Source organism: Salvia splendens, chromosome 6, assembly GCF_004379255.2.
Source record: "Salvia splendens isolate huo1 chromosome 6, SspV2, whole genome shotgun sequence".
Taxonomy (NCBI): Eukaryota; Viridiplantae; Streptophyta; class Magnoliopsida; order Lamiales; family Lamiaceae; genus Salvia; species Salvia splendens.
This window is the reverse complement of record NC_056037.1, coordinates 7073206-7091299: the sequence shown is the minus strand read 5'-3', so window position 1 is coordinate 7091299 and position 18094 is coordinate 7073206. Positions and strand designations below refer to the sequence as shown.

Genomic DNA, 18094 nt, shown 5'->3' with positions numbered 1-18094 from the left:
TAATGATAATATAGCCATAACACCCAATTTGGAACTCTAAATTTTTATAAATTTTTAATCATAAAATTCATCACAAATAAAGCCCAAATAATACACTTCATAAACTAAAATAGCAACACAAATAAAGCCCAAATAATACACTCCTTAAACTAAAATACCAACACAAATAAAGGCCAAATAGTACACTCCTTAAACTAAAATACCAACACAAATAAACCCAAATAATAGTACTCCATAAATTAAACCCTATATGAAAAAGCGGCGCTTCCCTCCCCCTCTCCCCCCAAATCGGCGCTGCACTCTCACTCTCATTTCCCTCTTTCTCTCTCAATTGGAGGAATTGACTCGTGCATCGCCACCACGCCGGCAAGCCCATCAACCTGCATCGCCGCCACGCCTTCCGCACTGCCTCGCCGCTCCTCCATCCCCCTTCCTCTGCCGGTCTCCTAGTCCGTACTCTTGCAGAAAATGACGTCCGGCGATGAGGGAATAGATGGAGTTGTGCCTTAGGGTGTATTGTAGAACGACAACTGATTCTCCCTAAACCTACTCCGCCGGTCTGCTCGCCCGGAGAAGACAGCCGAGGTCGCGGCTGTCTCGGAGTTTGATCCCCGTCGCGGCTGCTACTCGCCATCATCAAACGCCGTCGTCTCCTGCAGCAGGTCGCTGGTCCGGATTCATTGGCAGCATCGCGTAGCCGCAGACTGGCAGCCTTGCCCCCGATCAGATATTTTCACCTTCTTTTTCTTCTTCTCATCTTTCTCTCTAATTGCATTGAAGTATTGTTGTTTGTTTCTGTGTTGGGATATATAGAGATTTTGTTTGTGTTGGTTTATATAGAAATTTTGTAAATAGTTTAAAGATTGACTGGTACGCTTTGTCTATACTTGCAAGATTACAGCTTTTTATTTCTTGAAATTTGTCGCACAACCTGTTATTCACTCAATTTTTCTCTCTTGGAAACTGCTGAAAATATAGGCTGCAGTATAAAAAAAATCAGAAAATAAACTCCAAATTTAGCCAACTTGATTTACCAAAAGTGCCCTCTCACATACTGTAATTTTTTCTCGCCAAAAAGGATAAATTTGTCTTTTCATTGAACTGTCACTTTAGATTTGTATAGATTATTACTACAACTATTATCCAACTGCAACAAGAGCCGGAACGAATAGGCGAAGTCATTCCGACCCGGTTCAACCCGTCTCAGAGTTCGAATGTTAAATAGTAATTCTGAAACAAAAACCCCTGCTAAACCCTAATCCACGCCGACACCTTTCACCCCAATACTCCCAGCATCAATGGCGAAAAGAAAACGCCAACCACACAGCGCGAATGATCAAGAAATAGCAGAAGATAAAGAGGTTGTTGCAGAAGAAGTAGTAGAAGAAGAACATGTTACTGCAGGAGAAGTAGTAGAAGAAGAACAGGATGACGATGAACGGAGCTTCGAAGAATTGGGGCTCGAAGCCCGACTAGTTCGTGCCTTATCGAAGAAATCAATCGAGAAGCCCACTCCAATCCAGCGCGTTGCTATCCCTCTCATCCTCGTACGTATTCTTCATAAATTTGCGATTACTATTACTTATTTCTATTGTTTGCTTTTTAAGCTTAGGGTGTGGTTTCTGTAACACAGGAGGGTAAAGATGTGGTGGCTCGGGCAAAAACCGGCTCCGGTAAAACATTAGCTTATCTGCTCCCGGTGCTTCAGAAACTGTTTGCTGATTCGCCGTCGAAATCGAATCTTGCTCCCGCCGTGTTTATTCTTGTTCCAACACGAGAGTTGTGCCAACAAGTATGTTTCTTTGCATCTAGTTTCTGAAATATAGATTTTCCCCCATTTTTGGTGGTTATTCATTTACTTGTGAATTATCAAGGTTTATTCGGAAGTGACGTCACTGATTGAGCTATGCAGAGTGCAACTAAAAGTTGTTCAGCTAAGGAGCACGATGTCTGCTTCTGATTTGGTTGGTAGATTTAGATTTAGTTTGTCACAATAATCAATTTGGGATCTAAGTTGCGTATTCTTATTTTAATGTGATGTAGCAAAGAATGAAACTTCTTATTCCTTTTTTCTCATAGAGAACGTCTTTGGCTGGGCTTCCTGATATTGTTGTATCAACTCCTGCTTGTGTACAAACATGCTTGAAAAATGGCACTCTTCAAGCTAAAGCTCTTCAAGAATCACTTTCAGTTCTTGTCCTTGATGAGGTATGGTGACCCCTTTTGTCCTATTCACAACTCTCTGTTAATAATTTGAACACAAATAGAATTTGATTGATGTGTAGATAGTAGAACACAAGTATTATCGAATTTGTTTGTAGAACCAATGCAATGCTTAATGGTTCGTTCAGGAAGTTTGTAGACAAAACTTATAGGCAAAGAGAGTGGACTTTATGAAACCTGCTCGCTGCTTATATATATCTTTTATAAGCTGTAGATACTATCTGCATAAATAATGTATTGATATATCCACTGCCTTTTTATAATCTATTGAAATTCAAGATCTGTCATCACTTAACTGTGTTAATAATAATGACTAGTGGTCTACCACAATAAATATTACTATAAACTTATCAGCCAAGATCTCCAATGAATCATTAGATTTACAGCGTCTTCACTGAACTGTAGCAAGTTTATTTACAAGGGTGTAGTTTTTATGGATGCTCATCAATCCGCTTAATGTTGATACAATTGTACTATGTGATTTCATTCTGAATATTATCTCTCAGGCAGATCTTCTGTTGTCATATGGATATGAGGACGATATAAAAGCACTTACAGCTTATATTCCTAAGCGCTGCCAGTGCCTTCTCATGTCTGCTACTTCAAGGTTCATTTCATTTATAATACTGCTGCGCTAATTAGGTGATAGTTGGGTTTTGTACCTTGACCATTAGAACTGAAGTTAGTTGGCTCCATGGCATACTGTGGCTAGAATCCCTTATATGTGTCATTTGTCAATGTGAGTGTTGACAAACTTGGGCGTGTTATCCCTTCAAACATACAAACTTCCACATCTTAACACAGTATACAATACTGTATATACTGGAAACTGTAAATCATTAAGTTGGCATTTTCTTCCTGAAAACAATTTTTTTGATTTCCAGATCAGTGGGAGTCTGCTGCTTTTTCTTTTTTGAAGTTACGAATTGTTATGATCTGGGTACTGGGAATATTTTTATAAACTCAGTGAGATACATGCTGCTTATTTTCAGATGACTATGACCACCTTCTGTTTCTTCTGCGTAATTACTGCATGAAACGTCTAAGATAGACACATACACATATGACAGACATTCTTTCATCGTGACAGCCATCAATGTATTTTATTGCTCTTACTTATCAATCCATGCATATTTGGTTTGATGTTGTTCTCACTTTGTGAACTGAGAAGCATGGCTAGCTCTAATGCCTCCTTTGACCCGCATGTTATTCAGTGCTGATGTTGAAAAGCTGAAAAAGCTTATATTACATAACCCATACATTCTAACACTACCAGAGGTGGGAGACGTAAAGGATGACATCATCCCCAGAAATGTTCAGCAGTTTTATGTAAGTTATCCTTATATTTTTCAACACGGTTGTTGAAGTAAATTTTCTATTCTAGGCATGCTACTTTTGTATTACTTAATTTTTGGCGACGTGTGTAAACTCATGACCCTTTTGAGTCCCATCTGTCTCAGTGGATTTGGATTTCAATCTGTTGCCTAACAATGAACTGTTTGTGTTTGATCTTATTACTTGTGTAGATTTCGTGTAGTGCACGTGACAAGCTTATCCATATCCTTGCTCTCTTGAAACTGGAGCTGATTCAAAAGAAAGTGCTGATTTTTGTTAATTCCATTGACACGAGTTTTAGATTGAAGCTATTCTTTGAACAGGTAAATGGTTCACCACTCAACCATATTGAGTGATGTTATATTGATGCCTAATGAGAATGAAGTTAACAAATTTTATGTATACTGACCATAAAACATATTACCACAGCCCAGCCTCATATTATTTCTTGGTAAAACATTGAGAAAGAGTCAAAATGTTTCCAAATGTATCCCCTTAAACCATTAGCATTAAGAAAAGTGCATTCTGTTAGTGATATTTTCTGTCTGTTGTGAATCTTGTGATTTACAATCAGAATAATTGAACAGAAACATTTCAATCACTTACACTTCATGGCGAAGCAACTCATTAAAACATCATTGAAAACAGAAATACTTGCAGATACAAATGAGAAATATAAACTTCCTAGTCTTGTATGTAAGTTGGAATTCGCCTACATAAATATGCATATATAGTTGCATACATATCACTGTAAATAAGGAATAGCGATTGTATTTAGACCTGTTATCTTTAGAACTAGTTGCTGAAACTAAACATCATTGGCAAGTGATTGTGACTTTGTGTCGTCTAATATAATAACTCCCTCTGTTCTTTTCCCAATGCTATGTACCAATAATGTAGTATCATAGTAGAACTTGAAGCTTAATTCTTCATAATATTAGGTTATTGGGGATCAAAAGACTGACCACTGTTTCAATCTTGCAGTTTGGAATAAAATCTGCAGTTTTAAATGCTGAGCTGCCTCAGAATTCTCGCCTGCATATTCTTGAGGTACTAGTTGAAATATTCTCTTTGCCAGTCCGATTGAATATTAGGTTTTTCGTTCTTTTGTAGAACTTTGTCTTGTACAATCATTAGTCAAATTGAGAGAACTTATGTTTGCCTCCAATTCTAAACCTTTTATTTATTTTTATTTCAGGAGTTTAATGCTGGTCTGTTTGATTACCTTATTGCAACTGACGACAGTCAATCAGCAGAAGAGCAGAATGATAAGGAAACTCATGCTTCTAAAAAAAAATCTAAAAAGCACTCCAAGAAGTTGGATGCAGAATTCGGGGTAGTAAGAGGAATAGACTTTAAAAATGTGTACACGGTGAGCTGATGATTGGTGTTCAACTTGTAGTTACTAGTTAGCTGAGTATTCTCTGATTGTTTATGTATGCCATTCTGGATGGGCTTGTGGAGATAGTTTCCTTCTAATCTATATTACCTACTCCTTTAATGTGTGAAATGAACTGAAGATTATTGTATGACTAATCTTATACATTGCAATTATGCCACTTCATCTGTTTGAAACTTGTATACTGTCTGATTTTGTTGTCAATTTCTGCAACCCTGTTTATATGTGAAATTTGTCATTGGGAATTGTTTCATCAATAGGATTTGTGTATACTTTGCTTGTTTATTTGATAATTATTTCAGATAAATTGATGCTGCATGCCTGTGCTTTCTTACTTTTTTATAGGTGGTGAACTATGACATGCCTCAAACTGCACCTGGATATGTGCATCGGATCGGACGTACTGGAAGAGCATATAATACTGGTGCATCTGTTTCTCTAGTAAGTTTATTCATGGGATCTCCATTGCACCTTCAAAAGGACTTATTACTTATTTGTTTCACCTTAATTAAACGAATTCTTTAGTAGCAGCATTTATTGAATATGCTTGAATTTTCTGAATACCTTTCTTTAATTGTGGAATCTGATTCAATCATCTGATTAATCTTTGAATAGGTTTCTCCCGAGGAGATGGAAATTTTTGAAGAGATCAAATCTATTTTGGGCGAAAATGATGCGGATGACTCCAAATACATTGCTCCATTCCCTTTGCTTAGTAAAAATGCCGTGGAGTCCTTGCGCTACAGAACCGAGGTAGATTGAATTCATTATTCATTTCAGTAAAAGCTCATGTTACAAGTGGCAGAATTCCTTGAATACTAGTAGTGTTATGTTATATTTCACACCCATATTATTTGCAACTTGTAAGATTATGCAGTTCACATTGTGACTCTTCTTCTGATGTCTTGATTCTCCACACACAATCTATCTGAAAATTTTTCTTTTAAATACTGCAAAAGCTTGACTTACATTCTTTTAAAATGTGTGAATTATTTATTTTCAATCCAAAATTCCAAATGCTTTAGGAAGGGCGATTGGTGGATAAAATGATTTCTGAAGCTTGGAAAATCTATACATGGCAACTGTTAGTATATGTTAATTTCTGTACATTCTAAATTTCCCTATTAAAGTCTTTACTTCACCCGGTAACAATTGTTTCGACAATCATGAACTCTTGCCCTTCTCTAGCTCCCAAAGCCCCATACGGCGGATAAGGCATAGTTTAAATATCATTCACACATTAGGTCATTTGTGACCTGTATCCTATCAATGCTAGTTACTGTTTGTTGCTCCCAAGGTATATACTCTTAATTTTGCTGAAAGTGAGACCTTGATCAGAAGTTCAGACCCATGTTTTAGCATATTCTCCCCTTTTAGAGTTAGCATTTCCAGAAAGTACCAATATTGTTTCCGTAGGCCATGAAAATTAAAAAATGCCCTTTAAGCACTACCTACAACTTATTTGAGCTGTCTAATTAATAATTACAGTTGCTGTATTCAGTACATGAATTAATCATATCACCATATTTTCGAATGTTTGTATTGAGTTCTGAGCATAAAACATGCATGGTTTTTAACTTTATTTATAATGATTGGTTCTTAATGCAAGACCTTAATTTTTTCATTTCAGGATGTTTCGAGGAGTATAACAAAACTTGCAGTGAGAGAATCACGAGCACAGGATCTAAGAAATGAAATTCTCAATTCTGAGAAGTGAGTTATCTTCTGACAAGAGCTCTTCTGGGAAAAGCAAATAGTTTCTTCCCTTTTTTTGTTTCCTGAGCTTTATATTTTAGACTTTACTTAGAGTTACTTTACCCTTTGGTTATGAACCCAGATCTTTTAACTGCAATTACATGTTACTAGTATTGATTTTATCTTGATTACTCAAAGAATGCTGCTTGTCTTAATTCTGAAAATGTGTAGGTTGAAGGCTCATTTTCAAGATAACCCAAAGGACTTAGGTAAACTGAAATCCTACTGGGTTAAAAAAATTGTTCAAATTTTTTGATAGGTTGATACCTGTTATAACTGTTGCTTTTCTTTGGGTAGATCTGTTGAAACATGACAAAGTTCTGAGCAAAAAGGAACCTGCTGCGCACCTTCGTGATGTGCCGGAGTACTTACTTGACGCAACAACAAAAGAAGCTAGCAAGATTGTAAAGCTTGCTAGAGCTGCCATGGGAAATACAGGTTCTACTAATCGCAGAGGTTTCAAAGGAAAATTCAAAAAAAGTAGAGATCCCTTGAAAACATTCTCTGCTGAGGTAAAATACTTTCCAGTTCTTGTCGTCCACTTTATTATTCTCTTCTTTGCTAGCTGCCTGATAACGAACACAGACCCTATCCAATTTTTTTGTTCCTTGTTGGGATGTATGAATGGCTCTCCAATTCTCCATTCTTCTCACAAACGATTGCATGGCCCCAATGTTGTTGCATTTGAATTACTTTGTCATGTAGAATTCTAGTACCATAGTTTGACTGAAATGCGATTATTTGCTATATGATTTTGTGAAGCATCCATGCCATTGCATTTTAAACAAAGTAATGGTTTCAGGCACCAAAGCGGGGCCGTAAAGGCGGAATGAAGAGGAAAGGTAAGAACCAGGATGAGTGACACTCACTAACACCAGAAAACTTGAAATTATATTGAGGTACGAATCTCTATATACACTAGCTGTGAAAGTCCATAATTAGTATGTGGGCCTTGTATCTGCATTGCCTTCTTATAAACAAAAAAAATTCATTTTGCAGGATAGGTGAGACTTAAAACCTTCATTACAAGGACAGGTTAGCAGTGTGGAACATTCCTCAAAAGAGAACATTGTCTTGCAGCTCTACTCATACCCAAAAATGAGGAAAGAGAGCTAGTAGTTGTTTTGGAGGAGATTGTTATAGGTTCACTGGAAATTTTGTGATTGTAGATTATATGCAAGAAAGTTATTTATATATATATTCAAGAATTGTAATGTATGTTGGCAAATTAAGTTGCTGAAAATTTTGGGCATCCCTTTATTGGGTCACGTTCCTTTTGATGACTGGAGTTGGTTGGTGCTGATAATTTTTGTTGAAGACGTAATATAAAGCTTAAAAAGAGAGATTCAGGAAGTGACTCCAAAAGGTACACGAGATTTTGAAATGAGACTTTTCCTTGATTGTTCATGTTGCTGCACAAAATGAACTTATTCAGAAAAGGGGAGTGATGTGAGGGTGTTGTCTTGTAAAGCGATTTTTAATTTTGACTCGTATACCCTAAATTTATTTTATATAGACATAAATTAATAAAGTTCAAACTAAATTCAACATTCTCTCACTTTCTCGTTTCACCACTTTTTTATATTCTACTTTTCCTCTATTTCGTTCCTCTCTATCCACGGATTCTTATTTATTTATTTATGATTTCTATCTCTCCTCTTTTCTAATTTATTTATGATTTATATTACCCTATCTATATATCTATTTTATTTCTTTCTTATTTAGTCATTATAACTATCTTAAAATTATTAGTTATATAATAGGGGTACTCTATCATTTTTCTAAAAATAGGATCTTTAAAAATATGTAAAATAATAAAGTAAAAGAGAAGAAGAAGAAAATATGGGCAAAGTAAGAGAGAGGAGAAAAAAGTACTCAGTGAAATTAGTGTTAGTAGATTGTGAGATACATTTCCTAAAATGGAGAATTTCTATTTTTAGAAAACAGACTAAAAAGAAATTTTATTTTTATTTTTAGGAAACAAATGGAGTATACAATTGATAAAAAATAATTTCGACTTGAATTATAATTTGTATTCAAATTCAATTATTTATATACATTTTCTATTAACATTATTATTAATTACATTTTTTTTAATTATATTTGAATGGCTTATTGTTCCTTTTTTGTTATTCATTTGATTTTATTCATTAACGGTAATTATATGATATTATTATTTATTGAAACTATATTTTTTTATTAAATTTAAATATTAAATATAATTTAAATGATTTTTTTTTGTATATTATTTTCATTCAGTATTTTCTAATATTAATTATTTGGAGTATAACTAATAATTTTAAGAGAAATAAATAAAATAAATGAGAAATACTAAAAATAGAAAAAAGATAAAGAGGAGAATATAAATCATAAATAAATTAAAAGAGTCTGGAGAGATGAGTGATGTATAAATAAATTAGAAAAGAGAGACACAAATAATCTAGATGTGCTAAAATACCCCTTAATACAAAAAAAGTAAAGAAATGGCAAAAATATCCAAAACAATGAACAGTTTCTCAAATAAATTAAAATTTTATCTTGGCACCTTAAATGCAATTTATTTTCATGAAATATCTCAAATATACATCTTATATTGTGTGAATACCATTTTTGCAGTTTACCCAATTATATGCTAATAGTTAAATAGTTGCAGGATGTTTATGCACTTGAAAAAAGGGGATAATGGTAAACAAATTAAGTGGAAAGAACAAAGAGAAAATAAAAATATAGGCGGTGAAAGGAAAAAAGATTAAAGAGATATAATAAAATATCAGACTATTGTTGCACAAACAAAAACCTGACATAATTATTTGTTTTTAAAATTAAATATTAATAGTACTATATTGTAATCGTATTAGATGCAAGGCAAGAAACGTCTCAACATAATACACTACTTCCTCGTCTCAGCCTAAAAGAGGCAAACTTCTTTTTAAAATATTTTAACCTAAACATTTCCTTTTTATAATAATTAGTTCAGTTCAATTTTCTGTACTTTTTTTATTCTCTTATATTTTATTCTTTTTGTTAATTTATATAGGAGTACAATTTAATATACTAAACTCCACTATCTAATTTTTTTGTTTGAAAAGAAATAACATCTCATAGAGAGTACAAATTTTATATAATTAGTATAAAAATAAAAATAATACAAATTACATAATAATCACTATTATGGCAAAGACACTATATTTCTAAATGAGGGAACATCAATTTTGGTCCACGAACTTTGCCAAAGTATCATTTTAGGTCTGTGAACTTTGAAAATATCATTTGAGGTCCATCAACTATAGATTAATATCAATTGAAGTACTTTTTACTATTTCCAAGTTTTTTTGAAGGTCAAATTATATTTAAAAAATTTGTCAAAAATATATTGTAAAGATATTTATAAAAAAATATGAGTATATGATAAAATTATTAACAATATATACACTTTAAGGTATTGAGAGTATTTTCGTCTACAAAAAACTTGGAAATAGTAAAAAGTACTTCAAGTGATATTAACTCATAGTTGATGGACTTTAAATGATATTTTCAAAGTTCACGGACCTAAAATGATATTTTGGTAAAGTTCGTGAACCAAAAAAGATGTTTACCGCTTAAATTATTGCATTAATGATTAATAGCTGTTGCACGTAAACTGATGACTCTGTTAGGAAGTTAGACATTTATTCATAATGATATAAAACAAAACGGAAAGTAGAAGATATAATGATTGGAACGTAGAGGTCCATTAATTTGAGATTGGAAAAGTCAATGCTTCTGTGACCAAAGTAATAAAAGAGCCCGGAAAATAATGGATGCTTATTATTTAATTCAATTGTTTTTATTTTTAGGGTTTCATAACTTTTGAAACACAAATAGAAAAATACTTAATTTTTTTCAAATTTTTTTGCAAATGTCACCTTAGAAAATAACGGCTTTCTATCTTTCTGATCCAAAATATGTACGCCACCAAAGCTAATAAATTATTTGTGTTACTGTATTTATTAATTTTCTAATACCTTACTTTCTATACAATTAACTTTTTTTAAAAGTGGATTAATCTCTTGTAGCAATATGAGTTAATTATATATTACCCTGATATCTGTCACGGGTTCAATTTGCGACTAAATACATGTAAGTATAATATACTATTGATCTTTTCACGTAAAAAATTATTTATGAATTTAATTAATAAACCGAGTTCACACGAATAGTTTATTAAAACGATTTTAATTGACCAAAATAAATGTAATGATAAGAACATTATTCTCAATTCATATCCTAAAAATTCATTTTCCCCCTTTCCACGAGTGCCACTAGTCCTATTTAATGTAATTGAAGAATCAGTAAACCAAATCTACCTAGTTTTTGTATGTATATGTATTTTTCTTTCCTTTTCATTTTCTAATCTCTGTCTCCCTCTCTCATATAGTGATACTTCATTCTCATCTCTCTATCTGCAGATATGCTTCTGCTAACGACTTATAAAAGCCATGAAAAGTTTATTAAACTCCAAACAATTTTTTCTTAAATTGATCCAAACGGCTTAGGCATTCACACTCAAAAATATTTGCATGAGTTGCTACATATATCTAATTATATATAATGCTACATTCCTTTCAATTTTTTTGAAATGGGCGAGGTGAGAAAAGCTTTGTAAGGAAAAATGAGCGAGAGAGAAGCTTCGGATCAACGAGGCAACACAAAAATGAGCGATGAGAGCGAAGCTTCAAATCAACGAGGCAACCGAAAACGCTACCACCGTCACTCTCAACATCAGATCCAACAAATGGAAGCGTATGTTCATTTTCTTGTCTTCGATTCTCTTCTCTTAACTTAGTTGTACTAAATTTTATTGTCTTGATTTTAGTGAATTTTTTAATTAGATTTTTATATCACCAATTCACCATCGTTTTAACATATATATATATATATATATATATATATATCATGCATCGATCGATATAAATGAGATATAATTTTCTATGTAGGTTTTATAAAAACTATCCACACCCAGATGAGAAGCAAAGAAATGAGCTCAGTCGACAACTTGGGATAGAACCGATTCAAGTCAAATTTTGGTTCCAAAATAAAAGAACACAGATGAAGGTATGGCATATACGATTTCATGAATGAGGGGTTTCATTTTATTTTCTTAATGAATTGTGAATCTCTTGATTGGGGGTCCTATTAAGGCCTAATTGGTACATAAATTTTTAAAAAAGAGGCCTAATTTGAATAGTAATAAGTGAAAGTGTCCAATTTTACTCAAGTTGTAAGAAACATGAATTCGATTTAACAAATAAATATATACTCCCTCTATGTCAATTATATAGGCTTGTTTTGTTTATTATGTCCCAAATATATAGGCTTGTTTCTATAAACAATCTTGTTTATTAAACTCATGTACACCACTTCAATTATTTGATTAGCTCTTTTACATTAATTCATTGTCAAAAGAAATAAGAAGAGGTTTATCCCATGATTTTCTTTTCCAGTGACTCTCTCAATCCCTGTTAAATAGTCAACTGGTCTATATAATTGGGATATGGATGGATGGATTATAAGATATCCAATTGAAAATACTATAATTGTTTTCAGTATTACTTTGTTTTCAGTATTAATTAGAAATAGCATTGATATGTGTCTGAAATGAATGTGATTGATTTATGCACAGACACAACACGAGCACGAAGAGAACGCCCTTCTCCGAAGCGAAAACGAACGACTCCGGGTCGAGAATCTAAGGTTTAGAGAAGCTCTGTTGAATATTTGTTGCCCTAATTGTGGTGTTCCAAAATGTGAAGAAAACCAACTTGTAATGGAATGTTCTTCTTCAAGACAGGTCAATTTTCCTTCACATGAATTAAATTGATTAATTATTTGCATGCATGTTGATGTTGGTGATATTTTTTGGGGGTAATTAATTAGCATGTGAGCAAGGCTGTTACAAGCTCTATTAGTTGTTGGGCCCCACATATAGCTAGTGGGAGTAACGAATATCAGGCCGCGGTGATGGAGACCGTGACCTCCGCGATGGACGAGCTGCTCAGAGTAGCTCAATTGGGCGAACCGTTGTGGGTGGCGAGTGTGGATCGTCACAACTATGTGTTGAATGAGGAGGAATATTTCCGGGTATTTACTGGCCCTAGAAAGGAAGGGTTCCAGGCTGAGGCGACGCGTGAGTCTGCTATGATTTATTCCGCTGCTTCCGATCTTGTCGCCATTCTCATGGATGTGGTATGCTATCATAAAAGACAATTAGAAATTTAGAATGTTTAACGCCTAGTAAAACAAATTTGGAATATTATTTTCTTTCGAAATTTAGAATGTCTAGTGCCTCCGCTTCTTCATACATATATTAATGTACCTTATTTAATGGACAGGAGCAATGGGCAAATGTGTTTTCAGGAGTAGTTTCAAGAGCAACCAACTTGCAAGTGTTTTCATCAGGACAAGAGGGAACATACAATGAAGTCGTGCAAGTGGTACTAGTAATATATTGATGAAATAAATAAATGTAACTATATATGTATTCACTTGTGATGGAATTTTGTATATGGTGAAGATGAATGTGGAGTTTCACGTTGCATCCCCGGTGGTCCCAACGCGCCAAAGCTACTTTGCGCGATATTGTCTACAACACGTGGATTCGACGTGGGCTATAGTTGATGTCTCTTTGGATCACTTACATCCTACTCTCTTCAATATGTGTCGGAGAAGACCTTCAGGTTGTCTCATTAAAGACATGCCTAGTGGTTATTCCAAGGTAATATTATTAATTGATGATAAATAAAAATGTAAACAACCTTATGAGTTTATATGAAATATATGAAATGAATGTTATACTACTATATAGGTGATATGGGTGAGTTTATATGAAATGAATGTTATACTATATATAGGTGATATGGGTGGAACATGTAGAAGTTGAAGGGGGTGGGGTCCACAGCATATACAAGCCACTAATCAGAGCTGGTCTGGCTTTTGGGGCACAACGATGGCTTGCGATTCTCGACGGATACTGCCAACGGATTGCCAACGGATCCGTTCCTTTGGACGTTATCGGTTTTTTAGGTATATTTACACTATCATATAGTAGGATAGTGATAAAATACAAACTCTATATATTGTACAAACTTCATACTATGATTTGGACCGTTAGAAATGTCAATAGATGACAAAATTACAGCAACAAAAAATATAAATACAATGTCAACACAACATCAACCGTCCACACTGTGTTGACATTTTTTGTTGTTGTTATTTTGTCATTTGTTCACATTTTCTAACGGTTAGATCATAGTTTGGAGTGTGTAGAATATTTAGGCCCTACTTGGTATGATGGAATGGAATAACATTCTTACCTCCATTTCATTCCTTTGATTGATAATATTTTTTCTTAGGAATCATCATCCCTTTTGGAATGGCCATTCCATTCCACATGGGAATAGCCATTCCATCCATTTAGCTAAGGAATGACCGTTCAATTCCATTTCATTTTCCTTTCTTCTTGTTTTAAATTTTAACAAAATTATATAAATATTATTTTATATTATATTTAAAATTAATATCATCACAATTTTATAATAAAATTTAAATTTTAAAATTTTTAATAATTGAAAAATCCGCACGCTCGCGCACACACACCCCACCACACTCTCTCTCTCTCTCACACGCACACTAACACATATGCGCGCGCACACACACATGCACACTAACACATATGCTCACACACACACACTACCACCACATATGCACACACACAACACCACATATACACACACACCGCTACACGTACATACACAACACCACATATACACACAAAAGAAAAATGGAGTATTTGGCAAATATATTTTTGAATAAATTTTTTTTTTGGTAGAATCAACATATTGATTATTCATATTTCATTCCATTCTATTTCTATATTATTTGTAGTTATCAAACATAGGAATGGAATCAATCAAGGAATAATAATTTCATTCCCTTTGCATTCATTGTGCTTACCAAGCACAAGAATGGAATGAAATTCATTTCATTCCCATCTTTATTCCATTCTCTCCTCATTCTATTCCATCATACCAAGAATGACCTTAGTTTTTTGCATTTGATTACATCCCTCTTATAGTATATGTATAGATAGACACACTTTTGGGTAGTAAAAGCCCTTATCAAAATAATACTTACTATTTTGTTAATTTTAAGTTATATCATCCAATTGGATTTTTGATATTTTGTGTAGATTATTGTGCAAAAATTCTATCAACATAAAAAAATATATATACTACAAATTATTGTTTTGAAATTTCAACTAAAAATTTAGAATATATAGCCCGTTAGAAATAAATTTCTGTGTTTGTACATGTACTATATATGTTGGATGTGTGAAATTAATTGTAAAACATGGCAGTGGGGAGTGGCAGGGAAAGTTTGTTGAAGGTAGCAGAAAGGATGGTGAGGGGATATTGTCGCGGAGTAAATGCCTCAGTTGCAAATACATGGACAACCCTATCTGGATTGGATAACTTGAGTGACACTGTCAAGATGATGACCCGCAAAAATGTGGATGACCCCACCATTCCTTTTGGCTTCCAACTCACCATGGTCACTTCATTTTGGCTCCCCACCCCGCCCAAAAGGGTCTTCGACTTTCTCCGTGATCGCAACACCAGGAAAGAGGTACCACCATCCACTAACACTACACTCACTCTATTTATGTCAATTTCTAATTTTGTCAATTTTGAACTCTAGTGGGACATGCTCTTAAATGGACAAGATATAGAAGAAATGGCTCATATTGTAACCGGCAATGAAGATGGAAACCTTGTTACAATGTATCAAGTCAAGGTTACTCACTTTCCTTCTCTCTCTAATTTTGCATTGTAAGTATAGAATAGTAATAGTAGTACTGAAAAATAATAATGATGGTGTGTGCGTTTGGCAGGATACGAATCAAAACTCTAAGCAAACTATAATGTTGCAAGAAACTCGCAAAGACTTGACCGCAGCTTACGTGATCTACGCCCCAATCGACATGGTTAGTGCGGACACGATTCTGTGCGGTGGTGATCCAAGTTGCATACCCATACTCCCGTCCGGATTTGCCATTCTTCCCGATGGGCCCATTCGCGGCGGCCGCCCCACGCCTCATGGGGAAACTGGGGGATCTCTTTTGACATTAGCCCTTCAGGTACTAATTTTTTTTCCGACAGATCATTTTTTGTTATATAACTACAAAATAAATGAATTATCCATTTTACCAAACTGTCGCTCCTATACTTCTTAAATCTCATATGATATAAATTTCTAATTTACATATGTATAGGTTATGGTGGATCCTGCTCCAGATGCAAACATTTCTCCTGCTTCAGTTTCAGTGGCTAACCAAATCATTTGTGACATGGTGGATAAAATTAAAGAAACTTTGATTTCCTGATCTTCATAAGCTCAATTTTAATGTTTCTGTATGAATAATTTCTCCAATCATGTCTCTCTTTTTTGAGGGGGGAACTCGATTTTGCTAGCATTTGATTAATGCTACTTTATTCAATGACTTTTCTGTATTCAGACTTTTTTATTAGGGCCCAACTTGTAATGAAATGACAAGTGTATATTAATAGACCCAAACAATTATATGGACCTATTGCGGCCTACTTATTTTACAAGAGGGAGTCTAAATTAAGGACCTCATATGCTATATTGATTTAGGCTTAATTCAAATTATAAAATAAAAGGATTAATAGTCATTTAAATTTAAGTAACATTCTAATTCGTTTCATGAATTTGAAATTGGAATATTGAAACACGAAGTTTCAATTTTTTTTAATGGTTCCAGTCACAAATAAATTGTCTTATTTCTCTTCAAAACGATATTCAAAACGACGCATTTTATTAAAACAAGTATTATTTTTTCTTTTATATTCGTTTATTTTCTTATTTCTCTTCTTATTTTATTAAAATATTGTTGTTTTTAAAATCACCAAATGATGTCGATTTGTGCATGGATGATACAACTGAAAAAAAATTAAATTTCCTGATTTAATATTCCAATTTCAAAATTGATCAGAATTTAAACAAACTTCATAATTTAAATAATTATTATCCACAAAAAAAATTAAATTATTCTTGATATTTTTATTTTTATTTTTATAAGCTTAATAACTTGAATTAATTAAAATATAGAACAATATAAATCATGCTAAACGTGCATTAGCATACTTATCATTAATACATATTCTCTAATCTTTTCATCAACAAAACGTAGACACTCGTGCAGGCGACACCGCCGGAATAGCTGCTCTGGAATTGCACGATCTCAAGGCGCCGCCGCGGAAGAATTCGAGCGCCGAAACCACAGCCGATTTGACCTTGACCGCCATCTTCTTGAGCTTCCGGCTCCTCATCAGCTTCCCGTCGTCGGAGCTAACATATCCTAATTTGTAGGTCTGCAGAAATAATTGCCTCTTTCTGGCCCGATCTCGCCGATAGCTCCACGAACTCATCAGATTCTGCCCGCTCCGCCGCGTCGAAAAAATTCTCCAGCCGCCGCTCCTCGCTCCGGCGCTGTAGTCGAATTCCTCATTTATTCTGCTGAATCGAACTGTAGGATTTCTCGACACAGCAGAATTCATCGCTGCTGCCATCTAATTTTAGATCAAATCTGGAATTCAATACAAAAAATGTTTAGGAGTTTATATAAATTGGGGGGGGGGTTTTGCTGACTTATGTTTATTTTTTTCCAAGTTGGTGGGCGGAATGATAAATACTGTATTAAACTCGATTATGTCACTAAAATTTGGTTTTACTAAAATTGGTCAACAAATGAACATTCCGAGAAGAAACATTTTGATAAATTTGTTTAAGTCTAGAAGGGTTTCCTTGTAAATTAATTGTATTCAATATTCACAGTGTGTTAGTCTTAATTAGTTGATTTTAATCAGTTGTGTAATGATTGTATTTATATAATGAAGCGATATATTGACTCTTAACAGTAATTAATAGTAGTGTTTTTTTTTCCATTGGCATTAATACTAAATGCAAATAATAATTTGCCACGTTGAGCAAGTACTACTCCATATCCTTTTGCGGGGGGACGAAGAAACATGTCGATAAGATAGTTTCGGATTTGGTAAACGCATTGTCGTTTAATATTAAAATAACAGTATTAAGTTAGATACAATTATATTAAGTTATTGAATACAATTATCTATGTGACAAACAATAAAAGTTCTAACTTGTAGAAGTAACTTGTTAAGACAGTGACAAAAAATTGCTTGTAAGGCTACGCATTAGACTGGAGTCATAATGGGCTTGGGTAGTCGTATTTTTAAGTCCGCTTCACAGCTAATTATGCCTCGTGGAATTGTAATATACGGTCATATTCTGACAATGGCTTCT

At 33.9% G+C, this 18094-nt stretch overlaps 2 protein-coding genes across 2 annotated transcripts; both read left to right on the top strand.

Annotated features, from left to right (window-relative positions):
- Positions 1 to 1207: 1207 nt before the first annotated feature.
- Positions 1208 to 7964, top strand: LOC121806844 (DEAD-box ATP-dependent RNA helicase 16-like). The gene is made up of 16 exons (XM_042207004.1): positions 1208 to 1547; positions 1634 to 1792; positions 1875 to 1964; positions 2080 to 2208; positions 2730 to 2830; positions 3438 to 3552; positions 3750 to 3881; positions 4543 to 4608; positions 4757 to 4930; positions 5303 to 5398; positions 5573 to 5710; positions 6588 to 6670; positions 6884 to 6921; positions 7010 to 7224; positions 7515 to 7611; positions 7712 to 7964. Exons 1-15 carry the CDS (start codon positions 1299 to 1301, stop codon positions 7572 to 7574), a joined length of 1845 nt encoding a protein of 614 aa, XP_042062938.1. The 5' UTR covers positions 1208 to 1298; the 3' UTR covers positions 7575 to 7611; positions 7712 to 7964.
- A 4748-nt stretch (positions 7965 to 12712) lies between these two features.
- LOC121808703 (homeobox-leucine zipper protein PROTODERMAL FACTOR 2-like) lies at positions 12713 to 16133 on the top strand. Its single transcript, XM_042209296.1, has 8 exons — positions 12713 to 12937; positions 13084 to 13185; positions 13266 to 13466; positions 13603 to 13774; positions 15108 to 15376; positions 15449 to 15544; positions 15642 to 15887; positions 16023 to 16133. Exons 1-8 carry the CDS (start codon positions 12713 to 12715, stop codon positions 16131 to 16133), a joined length of 1422 nt encoding a protein of 473 aa, XP_042065230.1.
- Positions 16134 to 18094: the final 1961 nt, after the last annotated feature.